The following is a 14,930-nucleotide window of genomic DNA, read 5'->3' on the forward strand; positions in this document are numbered from 1 at the left end:
GAGGCACAGATCCAGAACTTCAAAGGATTACTGCCAACACCCCCACCCCCCAACCTGGGTCAGTGGAAGGAATCCACTAAAAGTGGGGCCCTGGGCCAGCACTCACTTTGAGCCCTGGGTTAGCAATGAGGCGGGTGTTGTCGCTGAGGTAGGCTGTGTAGTGCTCCACCATGCGTTTTGTCTCAGGCTGGCTGAGGTGCTCGTAGGGAGAGGAAAAGCTGCCAGCAGACAGCATGACAGTTGGACTTTCTGAAAGAGAAGCAAACAAAGCAAGTCTGAGAGCACTGAGCCTGCATCTCGGGCTTAAAACAAAAGTATCACTCTGCCGCTCACACCAAGCTGAGAGCTCAATACTGGAAGACAAGTAGCTATGGGAAATAGCTACTTCCTTTCCTCTCAGGAAGCTCAGAGTCATCAGTGAAGTAGACGAAACATACACACAAATGATACAAGTGTCTGAAATGTTGAAAGTATTTTAGACCTATAAATAACATTCTACACTTACCAGAACTGAAGAAGCAGGGTATGGCAGAGAGTCAGGCTGGGTTGTCAATGGGCTCCACCATCTCCTGGCTATGTGTTATTGGGCAATGTGAGTTCACTTGATGCATAGTCTTTGAAACTCTTACCAAATGATTGGGTGGGGTTACGTAAATTGTATGGGACTCTAAAGCAGAATTGCTTGGTTTTGCCATTCTGCTGGGTCTTAAATGCGCCATCTCAAAAACAGGAACAGAGGATCTCAAGACCATTATGAAATCTTTTCTCCTTAAACTTCACCATATTGACAATGCATCCTTTGGACCCTGAGTTTTCTGCATGGAGAAGCAGTGGCAGCCGCAGAATGGGTAGACAGAGTAGTGGGCTTCAAAGCCCATGGAATGAGTAAAGCTGAGTGTCTTCAGGCAGTAGGCTGACTCATTGATCTGACTGCCTTTGGAGCATTTATCAATATGGCTAAAGGAGTTTGTAATACTTGCCCAAGCAGGTGAGAAGACAAAGTGCTGCATGGCTGAGAGGCCAAGGATCAGAGAGGGCTGTGCTACTGACCAGAAAAGTGATGTATCTTGAGTTGTTTCTGATCCTGAATTGTACCGTGTTAACTACCTTAGTAAACCTCACAATCATGAATATTGTCTGTGGGTTCTGTTTGGTCAATGCAACACATTATCAAACCCAGGAGAGAAGCAGAGTCCCATGAGAGGATGGTTAGTGTCAGAAGAGGATGAAGAAGGGTGGAGGGTGGAGGCATGTCTGATGTTTGCCTTAGATGAATCAGACTTGGATTAGTCAGTCTCCTCCTTCCCTCTAGTGAAGCTGGAGGAGGTCAGACAACATTTCAACACCCTTTTTTGCAGGCAAGTTGTAAGATATATACATCTTCATCTGCAAAGCAGGGGAAATAATTACCCCAACTTTATAGAGGAACGGTGAGAATTAGTGAATTAAAATGCACAAAGCAAATGAGTCAATAAATCTACTTGGACTACTGCTTGGCACATAAGGGTTCAATAAATGAAAATTATTGTTCTTACAAGTATAATTATTTAGGAAGAAGAGATGAACAGTGGAATAAATATAAAATTGAAATAAAAATCAATCTCACAATTGGCGCAGTCAAACTTGGCATTCACAAAAGCTTGCGAAATAGTTAATGAATTCAGATTTAGTGGTTGGTCCTATCTAAGAGGGAAATGCTGGTTCTCTATTTAAGACAAAGAAAGCGAGAGCAAATATGAGTGAACTGTCCTTGAACTCAATCAACTTAGGATCCAGTTGGGAAGAGAAGGAATAAATAGAACAAAACAATGTAAGAAAACTTAATAATAGAAGAAACATCAAGGGCAACATGTACTTCAGGGTCAAAAAAGTCATAGTAGGTTTGTAAGGCCAGAATTAAGAGGAAGAGAAATTCCATAAGGAATGGGCCTTTTTAGTAGTGAGGAACCTGGACATTTTGAGAAAAGACAATGCAATGTAGTAGGATGGATTGAGCATAAAGAAAGAACAAACAAATACAGAACCGATAGTCTTGTGTCTATCAGGCAGACACATATACATCGAAACAGTTATATACTTCTGCACACGTAACTAACTGCATTTGATAATATACTACTAAAAAGTTATCTTGTGTACCAAGAAAATGGATTTCCATCAGCCCTCTTGGAAGGAGCATTGACATATTTAATATTTTGCCTCAAAATACACATTTCCAATGAAATCAGATGCGCACTCTTATACACCATTGTTTCTCTAAGTTCTAGTCCCTTTTTGTTGTTGTTGCTGTTAAGTGACATCAAGCCAGTTCCAACTCACAAAGACCCTACATAGGTTTTACAAGGAGCAGCTGGTCAGTCTGAACTGCCAACCTTGTGGTTTGTAGTCTAGTGCTTATCCTACAGCATGGTTCACTTTTATCATCAACTGATCCTAAAGTATCCCCGGTAACCCCTCTCTACTGTCCCTGGGCTCCAATGCCCAGTGTGTGGATCAAATGGAGGGTGAATCAAACTCCCAGTGAAGAGTCATATGCAGGTTTGTGGTCTGCCTGGTGACTGGCACCACTGAACCCATCATATGTAAAGGATCTGAGGTCAAAAACAGCATTTTCTGAGTACTCTCTATGAGGCAGTATTGGCCAATCAAAATACAGTGAAACCCACAAATGCCATTTGCAATTTTCTAGTAGCCACATAAAAAAAGCATAAAGAAACAGACTAAATTAATTTTAATAATATATTCTACAGAATCTAGTATATCCAGAAAAATATTAAGTACTAAGTTTTTAAAACATAATGTGTATGTGATTCTTCCAGCACATGTTTACTGGAAATAGCTACATTTCAAATGCTTAGGAGCCGCATGTGGCTCCCACATTGGACAGCTCAGCTATGAGGGATTATCAGAAGGAAATAAAAAAACCTAGTCCTGAGGTTTTTTCCCTCCAAGAAAAATTGCTGCTCTTCACGGTTTTATATTTCAAATAGTAACCTCATTTTCACCAACAGTAGTGTTTAGCTTGCTCATATAGCACTTAAAAGAGGGTTAGGCACACATCAGCTTTTCATTTAAAAATAGGAATTAACAGACATACTCTTTTGCATCAAAATAAATTAGCAAAACATGTAAAACCTGATTCAATACAAATAAACAAATGTGAAATCTGATCTTCTTTGATTGACATCATTGCTGGACCATGACATAGAAGAGACCACTTAACCCAGTCTGCTTTTCCATGATGGAATTTAGAAGAGGAACCCAAACACAAGTGTCTCGTTTGGAATTTAGAATCCTTAATCCGCTTCCCGCCTGCGCCTGTACTCTGTTTAGCAGTGACACGGAGAACAGACGTTGTATATACAGTACAGAGGGGGTACTGAGAGTACAGTGGGATACTGAACACATGGAATGAAAAGGCCTCGTGTGTGCATGATGCACGACAGTACACATGAGCAGCAGCTTCATGGTAAACAGAAGCAGCATGAGTCAAATCTAAACTTTGTTATCTTGGAAAAATATTTACCTCTGGTAAACACAAATGTCCCCATTTATAATAGGTCAACTTAGATGATGAAAGTAAGAAAAACCTGTTATAATAAATACAAATTCAAATGTCCTTCGGCTAAAATTGAATTAGTTTCCTGTTTCTTAAGCCTTCTGAAGACAGAGACCTGTGGTGGGTACTGTTTGTTGTCAACACACTACACTGACTCCTTAGGACTCGTTTTCCTGCTTCCTGTTCCCAGCTTCATACCTCTCTATTTGACTGCTTTCTTCTAATGGCCCATACCTGAAATTGTCTAATGGCATGCCTTTGGGCTTGTTGTTAAGTGCTGTCCAGTGGGTTCTGACTCATAATGACCCTCTATAGGAGTGGCTGGTGAGTTTCAACCGCCGACCTTGCAGTTCAAACCAATCTTGAGGTCCAGGGCCTATCCTATGGTGCCAAACCAGGACATCTATTTGACCAGCATTAGCAGAAAGGTGAAAAAGACTATGGAGTATAAAAGCCCAACTCCCTTCCTTGAGCCTGGAGAAACTCCATAGCATAATTTACACTCTATGGGCTGAGACTGGAATCTCACGTGAACTCAAATTCTTGCTTGGCTTTTCTCTATTCCCTGTTCACTTTCCTCACTTCCTTCTAAGAGCCCATTCTTTATAAATCAATGGCCCACTCATCTTCCTCTCAGCATCTGCTGGAGAACCTGACCCAAGACAAGATTTCAAATCTTTTTTCACACTTTTATCTCTAAACCCACAGGTACTATAACCATTGAACATTTTTATTTATTTATTTACTTTTGAATTCAAGTGAATATTTATGGTGATCTTCTATGAGACAGGGCGATAGTGGTGGTTCAGTGGTAGAGTTCTTGACTTACATGCAAAACACCTAGGGGTCCAATTTCTGGCATGCATATCTAACGCACAGCCACCACCCACCAGTGAATGGAGGCAGGGGTGTTACTATGATTTTGAACACGTCTCACTAGCTATAACTTTCAAACTAGGAGACACTGGGTAGAAAGGCCTGGCAACCTACATCTGAAAATCAGCCAGTGAAAGCCCTACAGATCACAAGGGTCAGAGCTGCAACTGATCACAGAGATGGTGTAGGACCAGACACCACTGGGCATGAGGTCCCTGTAGTTGGGGGCCAACTTGACAGCAGCTGACACCAATAATAAACTACGAGTAAGATAACAAAGGAGGCTATTTTTACTAGCTGAAGAGTTGGTTCCGACTCATAGAGACCATATATGGGGTTTCCGAGGAGTAGCTGGTATATTTGCACTGATAACTTTGCGGTCCAGTGCTTATCCAACAGCGCCACCCCAGGACAAAAGGAGGTAAGATGTGACAAATTTTACCTAGAGTTGCCAGCTGTTTAAAGTGGAGGCAAGCACTAGGCTGGCCCAAGAGATCCAGGCGGTGGTACAGTAGCTTGCTGCTGGGGACAGTGTTGAGATTCTTCAGTTGTTTGACAGGTATTTCTGGCTGTATCACCACAATACACAGAATAAAGGAAGTGTCTTGAACCTGTTAACAAAACCAATAAACAATTTCTAACACAGAAAATGAAGGATCCACGGGCAGGAACTCTTAATACATTTATTTTCTGCTTAGATCAAAGGTACCCAATGAATATTTGGTGAGTGAATAGATACATAAAGATGGGGCGATAGAAAACATCTCTTATGAAAGTTCTATTTTCTGTTTTCCTTTCTGATTGAGGGAAATTAATGTATGTAATAGAAAATCCTGGAGCTAGTGAAAGGATTAGAAAGTAGTCTCTCTGAAAGAGTGACCCAGATCTTGTTTTCTTAGGCTAATGGACACAGCCTGCAAACACAATACTTATTTCTATTTGGGTTTGAAATGTATTTGCAAATAGTTCATTTTGCAGTAAATGTTCTGAGATGTGACTATACTTTTCAAGCCCACTTATATGAAGTATCTAGAATAGGCAAGTATGTAATGAACAAAGTAGATTTGTGCTTAACAGGGAGGAAGGGGAAGTGGGGCACTGTTAATGGGTACAGAGATTTTGTTTGGTTAAGTAAAAGTTTCGGAAGTAGCTGTGATGGTTGCACAACACTGTGAATATAGTTAACGACACTGAATTGTACACTGAAAAAAAGACTAAAATGGCAAATGTTGTATGTATTTTACAATAAAAATTTATATATATATATATAAAACAAAGACAAATTTCTTTTTATAAGACTATATTTAGAAGATGAACAGAACTTACTGAAAAGATGCTGAGTAAATAAATGAGGAGGAATATGATCATCTAGGTCAGAGGAAAAGGACAGTGGTCTATAAAGCAGATCCAAAAAAACACACTTCATGGTCAAGGAGAAATTTTTATCTGGACAGGTTACAGTGAAGTGTAATTTAGACTTTGTAAGGACAGTTGAAGAATCTTAAACACAATTCAGTTCCAATTCATAGCAACCCTGCATAGGATTTCTGAGGCATGATTTGTAAGTTTGAACCACTGACCTTTATCTCTTAGCATTCCAGGGCTTAGCCCACAGCACCACCAAAGCACTCCATCTAAAAGTAGTTCTTAATAAATAGTCCTTAACTGGACTGTTGTGCATTAAATATATTTGATAAGGCTTTTCTTTTTGTTTTTTTAAATATTTTATTGTGAATTATGTGGTAGTTTACATAGGAGAACATTAGTTTTACATTCATCCTATCGTATATAGTTTCATTACCATAGTTACAATCCCCTCCATGCATCATCAACCAACCAGAGGGTATATCCTACAAGCCTGCACCCCTGGTTGTCAGCACACAGCCCCTCTCCCTCTCTGGGTCTAAAGTTCCCAGCTGCTCCATCTCTCCACATCATCGCCTCTGCCTCCATCTCTGGCATCACTGCTTCTCTGGGTAGGGTGTTGATAAGGCTTTTCTATCTAAAGTCTTCTTAATTCCCACCAAGTAATTGGTTATTGTTGTTATTATGTGCTGTGGAGTTGGTTCCGACTCATAGCGACCCTGTACAGAGTTTCCGAGGCTGTAAATCTTTACGGGAGCAGAAAGCTTCATCTTTCTCCCGCGGAGCAGCTGGTAGTTTCGAACTGCTGACCCTGAGGTTAGCAGCCCAATTTGTAACCCCTACGTTACCATAGCTCTTTAAGTAATAGGTTGGAACCATGCAAATAAGACATACAGGACTTTAAGGCTGAGATTGGTTAGTTCTATCCTCTGTTGTTGTTAAGTGCCATCAAGTTGGTTCTGACTCATAGAGACCCTGTACAGGGTTTTCAAGGAGCAGATTGTGAGTTTGAACTGCCAACCTTGTGGTTCAAACTGACTTGTGGTCCAGTACTTTAACTGGGTTTAAAAGGAGCCATCTCAGAAGCAGAGATGGAAGACCCCTGGCCTATCAAGAAGGAAGAGCATTAGTGGAACATAACAGGTTAGGGCAAGAAGTGAACAGCTTCCAGCTCTACGGTATGGCCTGAGTAAAGCTGAGTGCCTACAGGCAGGAGACAGGCTTGCAGAATGTGTCCTTTGGGCATTCACAGACTGGCTAAAAGCATTTTGCATCACTTGTCAGAGTACGGCAGAGGTTGAGGGGCCATATGGCTGAGAGGCTAAAGACAAGAGTGAGGTGTGCCGGCAATATGGCAGACAAGAGGTGTTCTAGACTTGAAGACTGATGAGCCCTGAATTGGTTTTGATCCTGACTTGTACCCTATTCACTTTCCTAATAAACTCCATAATCATGAGTATTGTTATGAGTTCTGCATGGCCATTACAATGGATTACGGAACCCAGATGTGAACCAGAGAGTGTTGTGGGAGGAATGCTTGGTTTCAGAATAGGGTAAAGAAGGTTGGAGGTGTGAAGCATGTCTGACGTCCTTGTCAGAGAAATCAGACTGGTGCTGGTTTGGAATGTGATTCTCTTTCCCCCTGGTGAAGCCAGGGAAGTCAGAGATGGCTCCCACATGGTTTTTATAGCTGTTGAATCAGTTCTGACTCACAGTGACCTATGAGTGGCTGCTGGGTTTGAACTGCTGACCTTGTGGTACCAGTCCAGTGCTTTTCCTACAGTGCCAACTTAGGACTCGAATAAAGATCTTTCTTGGAGGCCTGGTGTGGTGCTGTAGGATGAACACTGTAATTAATGCTAACCATCACCCACTCCTTGCTAGGCATTGGAATTAACTCAACGGCACTCAATGACATTATATTTCTGGTAGCGTAAGCCATCAGTGTTCTCAACTGCTAACAGAGATTGGTGGTTCAAGTCTATCTAAAATTGACTCGAAAGGAATAGTCAGGCAACCCACTTCTGAAAAAGTAGCCACAGAAATCCTGATGGAGCAGAGGTCTATTCTGATAGCCATGGACTCACCATGAGCCCAAACTGAGGGGGTGATAATGGGTTTGCCTGTTTTTACATTGTGTTCTTAACTGAAACAACCAGTACAATCATTTCCACATTAACACACTGGCATGGCACTAAAAGGTCTCTACATGGTGGGAGAGTTGTTGTTCCTGCTCCTTGCACATGAGATCTGTGTTCTGAAGTGATTCATGCCTAGGTAACGTGGAAGTGCTCTAATACCTTCTGAGATTCCACACTTCCATCTGTGCTAGCATCGCAGATGCTCCTGACAGATTAATCTCGGAAAGCTGCGAACATCATCTCTCCAGTTATATACTGAAATTAACTTCATAAAATAATTCATCAGTACCTGCCATATCTATGCAGTTATTTTCAACATAAGCTAAATTTGTTTGAATTATCTTTAGTGTGCTCAATAAAATAAAATCCATTTTATTCTGTAGGACAAGGTGTCATTTGTTTCTCCTTCTGCCTAACCAAACTAAATCCTCTGTCACCGAATCAATTCCAACTCACAGTGACCCTGTACAGGGTTTTCCAAGACTATAAATCTTTACAGGTGCAGAAAGCCTCATCTTTCTACCGCAGTGCAGCTGATGGTTTTGAACTGCTGACCTAATGGCTCACAGTCCAGTGCTCACGTCACACCATCACCAGAGTTCCTTCAAAATAACTAATGAAAGCTCAAAAAATTTACTTTTACAGCTTGGTATAACCAGGTGAGACTTTAAATTTCAATCCCATTAATACTGACTCGATTTTTTACTTAATACTGACCTGCCTGATAGTTTCAGAACTCTGAGGAAGCGAACACTTCTATCTGAAGTAACTGTATGATTGCTTTTGTGGTGAAATGAGCTCCTTTATATGGGCTTTTGCATTGGTTTTTCTGAAAAACAGCCTGAGGGAATTTTCTCCTAAGCCCTCCTTACTTTTGTCCTAACTAGGACATTTTGTTCTAACTGCATCTCCTGGGGAAGGTATAAACAGCTTGTGGTTCTGGCTAGCCTTGGTCCTGTGATTGGCATGCAACTTTAAGTCATTAGTCAGTCCACTACAATGTAAATGAGGTATCTGTGGCCTACTGAGAGGGGATTTGACAGTTCATGGCCCTGGTGGGAGGGCCATCCTTTAAACTTGACAAGGAGTTGGTGTATATGGGCAGCCAATTCCACAGACATCTTTCAGACAGGAAGTAGTAGAAAGGAGAAAAGTGAGAGCGAAGCATTAACAAATAGAGGAGAGTCAAAGACCCTCCACAAAGGACAAGGTCTGTAACACTGAAGATGATGACAGGCTTGGAAGGAACCCTACTGCAGAATCACTGGTGACAAAGGCAGGGCCAAGAGAAACCTGTCTTCAGAGGGCTGTGAGGAGACCTGCGAGGCTAAAAGAAAGGCCTGCTTGCTCGCAGAGCTGAAAGGAGTCAAGAGAACTGTCTTGAACAGAAGAAGGGCGGAATGTGCTCTCCTCTTCGGGGGAGCCTTCCAGACTTTGCCTGTGCATTTCCTGATCCTGAGCTGTATCCTTATTTCCTTTAATAAACCACTATTTAACTATGGTCTGTGAGTTGAGTGGCCATTACAACAGATTACTGAACCCAGAAGAGAAGTAGAGAGTACTGTGGGAAGACAAGCTGGTGTCAGAATTAGAAAAAGGATAGAAAGGTGGAGGGACATCTGACCATTACCACAGGAATCAACTTTGGACTGAATCTTATCATTATCCATCTTGAAGTTAGACAGGTGCCAACACTACTATTAGTACTACAGTTGAACAGCAATGAATTTGAACAAAGGCCAGAATTTACCAGATTCACTGAGCAAGGACTTGAAGAAGATAATACTTCTTTCCAAAACGTGAATACTGGGTTTATTTGTTGTACAAAGATCTTACGAATGCCTACGTTGCTTTCTTTCTCTTTTAGTGTCTGTAATTATTAGTGCAGATGTTTTCTTAGGCTGTCAACTGAGCTGTTTTCAATTAGGATTTGGTGGAGGCAGATTAATTTCCCGTTTTGAATACAAGCAATTATTTTTAATTAAGAAATTTGATGTAAAAATCAAGTAACTCAACTTTATTTTTAAAAAGGAGAAAAAAATTATATATGAAAGAGCAGACAGTGTTATCATTCTCACAAAATTCTGAAAATGACTTGGCCATACACATTCTGCTCCCAGACACAGGCACGGTCAGGTATTGTCATCCAAGGGACTCACAAGTCCTTGTGTTGGAAGCTCAGTGATTAAAATGTAATGACAGAAAGCAAACCCCATTTTCCTTTTACTCAACTACAGTATTTAAGGCCCCATGATGACATGGTTATGCTAAGCTGAGAGGGAAGTGTAGAGGGCAAAACGTATGTAACATGGATAGTATGTGCTAGAATCTATCTTCACATGATTCTCTGAGACCCAGGTATGAATTAGGTTAGACAGAAAGTGAAGGTGGGTGGGTGCTATAAATTAAGACTAAATTTTCAATCTCCTCAGGCTGAAAATGAATAATCCAAGTTCTAATCTAAACTTTCTTTTTCTTAGAGAATGTCAGTAGGAGAGATTTATTCATTCAAACTTGTTTGTTAATTCCCAACTTCTAAAATTTGAGTTTTTAAAGGAGAAAAACTAGACATAATACAAATTTCCTAGTTGGTACAAATGGCTGTTAACCAAAAGGATGGTGATTCAATCCATCAGTAACACTGTTGGAGAAAGGCCTGTTAGTGAACTTCCATAAGATGGGCTATTGAGCACTTTGCTGATTGCAGTACTGCTGCGATACATGCGGGTTTGTCATGAGTTGGAATCAACTGGTTTGGGGGTTTTTAAAAATTGTTGTTCTAAAGCTAATCGAAATGTACAATGGGGTACTGGATGGTACTGATGAAAGGATTTACTGTTGTTAAGTGTCTTTAAACCAGTTTTGACTCATAGCGACCCTGAAAGGGTTTCCAAGGAGTGGATGGTGCGTTTGAACTGCCGACCTTGCTTATCCAGTGCTTATCCTACAGCAAGCATCTAGAAATTGAGCAAAGGGGTTACTATTAGAGAAAGTAAGGTCGAAGGGAAGGACACATTTTGCTTTTTCCTTTCTACCCTTTCATAGGGGTTGATTTATTAATCATGAACATTTATTTGTTATAAATCTTTGAAAAACTATTAATATCTGCAGGATCTCATCTTTATCCAATCACTTTAAAACTGATTAGTAATACAATCAGACCTGAAAATTCAGACCAACACCACATGGAGTTTATTCTATCTTGTAGCAACCCTATGTTGTTGTTGCTAACTGCTGTCCAGTCGATTCTGACTCATAGCAACCCTGTAAGAAGTTTTCTAGGAGTGGCTGGTGGGTTTGAACTGTTGACCTTGTGCTTAGCAGTCTAGTGCTTATCCTATAGTACCACACCCAGACTCCACAGGGACCGAATGGGACAGAGGAAAACTACTCCTTGGGGTTTCCAAGACAGTATATATTTACCAGAGCAGACAGCCTTACCAGTCTCCTGCAGAGTAGCTGGTGGTTTGAACTACTGACTCTGCAGTTAGCAGCCCCATGCTTACCCCATGGTCTCACCAAGGCTTCTTAATCAGACTTAAGTTTCCCAAAACTCCCCCAATGAAGAAGAGCACTGCACTCCATTGCTCCTCAGGTAAAGATGACCCCCAACTCACCATCTTCCAGGCGTAGCTAACGTTGTAGGCATCCTTCCCGGTATCTCTCAGTTTGTTTATGTGCCAAGACAGGGAGGAGTTCACAGGAACTGCAATAATCTGGCTGCCCAGAGGGAGGCTGCGTTGGCAAGCAGAATTAAATACTTGAGGCAAAAGATAAAACTAAGCACTTAATTAAAAGCAGGGAAGAAGCTGTGAGCCATTGACCACCTCTTAATTTTTAAAGCAATGAAGCTCATCACTTTCTAAAGAGATAATATATGGTTTTCAATTTCAGAAACACATTATGTCGCTCTGTTCTAAAAACGTTCCCTATTCTCTATTTGCCCCCTTAAATTCTAATTCTTTCCAATGGCTAACTAGCCTCACATCATTCAGTCACTAATTTTCTACCAGTGAGCTCATAGATATATTTCTCTATAGCTTGTTGTTGTTGTTAAATGTTGTCCAGTCAGTTCTGACTCATAGCGACCCTACATGGGGCTTCCGAGGAGTGTTTGGTGAGTTTGAACTGCAACAGACCTTGAGATCCAGTGCTCATCCTAGTGTAGCACTATTGAAAAGAAATCCAAGTTGGTCTTGAACTCATGAGAAAACTTTGTATACAATTGTACTGTCCACCTGAAACAGATGCGCCTTTGCCAAGCTATAATTTTAGCATGAGTAGAGCTGGTCCTCCACTTCACTTTTTATTTTGCCAATATTGTTCAATTCACTATGATTGAGCATTTTTTAAAATGAGGTCTGTCTTATTTTACCATTAAAACCACTGGGAAAATAGAATTTCATTTAGAAGATTCTTCCCCCTAAATAATAGTTCTGAGAAATGTCATGTAGAGTAAAAAAAGTCTTTATCTTTCTTCATATGTAAAAATTACTAAGAATACTTTTGAATATACTGATATAATTTATAGACAAGGTTTTTATCCTGTAGTAAGCACTCATATTTGACTTACTCTTGGAGAAAAAGAAAATATTATAACCCTCACCTTTTCCTTACCTTAGGATATTTTGCCGAACCAACTCAAATTTGGGAATATTTTCATAATGTATGATGTCAGTATGAAGGGGGGGTTCTGACAGTAAATACGGCCTGGTAAGAGATGGATGCATAAGTGTATATCCTGAAATAAGAAAACAAAAAAATGCACGCTATGGAGAACACATTTCAGGACATGCTGATGTTAATAAAAGTGCCTATCACTGGTTTGAAACGTGGATTTCTTTGGGATGGCTGCCCAGTGTTCGGCTTCTCAGTATGAACTTCACCACGCCAATAAAACCTGACCTTGTTTTATGTGTGCTTATGTAAACCTCCTGAAGTGTAGAAAGATGCCTTAAATTATTCAACATCTGTCTAATCAAGAAAATTTCTGAAGTGCAGGTCTTATGGTTTTCGTTTTATAAGTATTCTACCACACAAACCTTTATGCCAATAAATCAAAAGATAACAATACAGACCAAAAATGGCTCAAAGGATCGCATTCTACCTGTCATTCCTCAAATCTAATTTCCTGAGGTTAAAATATTAACTCTTTCCTATCCCTTAACACAGCATATAAACAAATGCATAAGTTTTAGATTTATTCTACCATCCATATGGTGTCCCACTCCAACCGAGCAGTCCTTGGAACGCTGCTTTTCTTTAAATCCTATCATTTGCCTGCTTTATTTGTTAGTATACGAATGTCGACAGTTATTTCCTTTAGGTTGCTAAAGAAACTTATTTCCTAGGGTTCATTTTTAGGCCATTACCTTTGTCATCTATGAGAAAAGTATAGGAAGCCAAAGAGTCTTGATAATATGTTACGTCTTCAAGGATGTAAGCCAGGTTCACATCCACACCTACAATTCCAAGAAGAAGGTTTCCAAAATAACAGGGCTTACTCACAGTCATGATCAAACCTATAAAACAAAAACAAAAGCAAAACTCTTAAGTCTCAAGTACTGCTCTCTACTCACCTGGAACAAAAGAGAAAGAAGGTAAAGACACAGAGAGGAAAGGAGTCTACAGGGCTAGTAGTCAACACAAACCATGGTCTCATCTCATCTGAGACCAGACGAACTAGATGGTGCCCAGCTACCACTAACAACCATTCTGATCAGGGTCACAATAGCTGGATATTGTAGAACACAAGAGAAATGTGTAACAGAATTCAAATTACTAAAAAGTCCAAACTTACTGGACTCATTGAAACAAGAAGACTCCCTGAAACTAATGCCTAGAGATATGCTTTAAATTTTAAACTGAATTTATCCTTTGAGATCATATTTTAGCAAAGTAACAGATTTGCTCATAAAAATAAAGAACATCACCCATACGTAATGAATTAAAAAAAAAAATTAGACAAATAATTTCTAGGACACCAAATGCTCAAAAATTACTCTAAAGCAAAGAAGAAAAGCTAAGGGTTAGGGGGAACTAAAATATCACAAATGGTACAACCAGAATGGAATGAATGAGCATGGTACACTGTGAGAAATATAACCAATATCTCTGAACAATCTGTATAGAAAGTGTTAAATGGGAACCTAAATTATTCAGTGTCACGTAAATACCATAAAATATTAATTTAAATAAATAATCTAAAACAAACAATCCCCCCCAAACAAAATAAAACAACAACAAACCTGCAGGAAAGAGCAGAGAAAACATTGGCATCTTCAAATCATGATGGCAGACAGAGTAACAAGCCAGTTAGAATGTTCTACAAAGTCTTACTTAGGCAGTTCATATATGCCAGTTAACTTAAATACAGGCAATCTGATTTTCTACCATTTTTTTTGCCTACAAGGACATGGCATTCCAGATCAGTGCGAGATGTACAAGATACGCTTGCCCATCCTTCTAGTCCCTCAGGTGCGGAAAGTCAGCTACATTTGAAAGACCACTGAACAAATGATCTAAAAATCTGGTTCTAACTCAGTTAGGTTCCTTTATGCGCATAGGACTTTGGACACACCACTCTGAGTCTTCATGTCCACATCTGTGTGAAAGGCACAATTGAGGTTGTTTTCTTGGTGTCTGTTGTTGTTGTTGTTAAGTGCCATCTTGTGCCTAGGGGTTGTTAAAGGAGCTCTGGTAGTGTAGTGGTTATGAATCGGGCTGCGAACAGCAAGGTCAGCCGTTTGAAACTACTAGCTGCTCCATGGGAGAAAGATGAGACTTTCTGCTCCCGTAAAGATTTACAGCCTCGGAATGCCCGTTCAGGGTCATTATGGGTCGGAACCGACTTCACAGCACTTAACAACAACAACAAGGGGTTGTTAGATCAAAAGAGGTTATAGATAAAGCAAAGAGGTATCATTATTATTTTTTGTCACTAATGCAGTCTTCCAAAAATCATGGGAAAATGACAAAAAAAAAAAAAAAAA

The 14,930-nt window shown here is 40.2% G+C and overlaps 1 protein-coding gene across 1 annotated transcript in view; it reads right to left on the reverse strand.

Moving 5' to 3' along the window:
• Nucleotides 1–14,930, reverse strand: part of CACHD1 (cache domain containing 1) — a 228,958-nt gene that overhangs the window by 39,421 nt on the left and 174,607 nt on the right. The window contains exons 9-13 of the mRNA XM_006862460.1: nt 13,311–13,460; nt 12,556–12,679; nt 11,556–11,673; nt 4,875–5,043; nt 107–249 (exon numbers count right to left, since the gene is read on the reverse strand). Coding sequence (XP_006862522.1) covers nt 107–249; nt 4,875–5,043; nt 11,556–11,673; nt 12,556–12,679; nt 13,311–13,460 — 704 coding nt within the window. The remainder of the gene's footprint in view (nt 1–106; nt 250–4,874; nt 5,044–11,555; nt 11,674–12,555; nt 12,680–13,310; nt 13,461–14,930) is intronic.

The sequence above is a fragment of the Chrysochloris asiatica genome, unplaced genomic scaffold (genome assembly GCF_000296735.1).
Source record: "Chrysochloris asiatica unplaced genomic scaffold, ChrAsi1.0 scaffold00048, whole genome shotgun sequence".
NCBI classification, from domain to species: Eukaryota; Metazoa; Chordata; class Mammalia; order Afrosoricida; family Chrysochloridae; genus Chrysochloris; species Chrysochloris asiatica.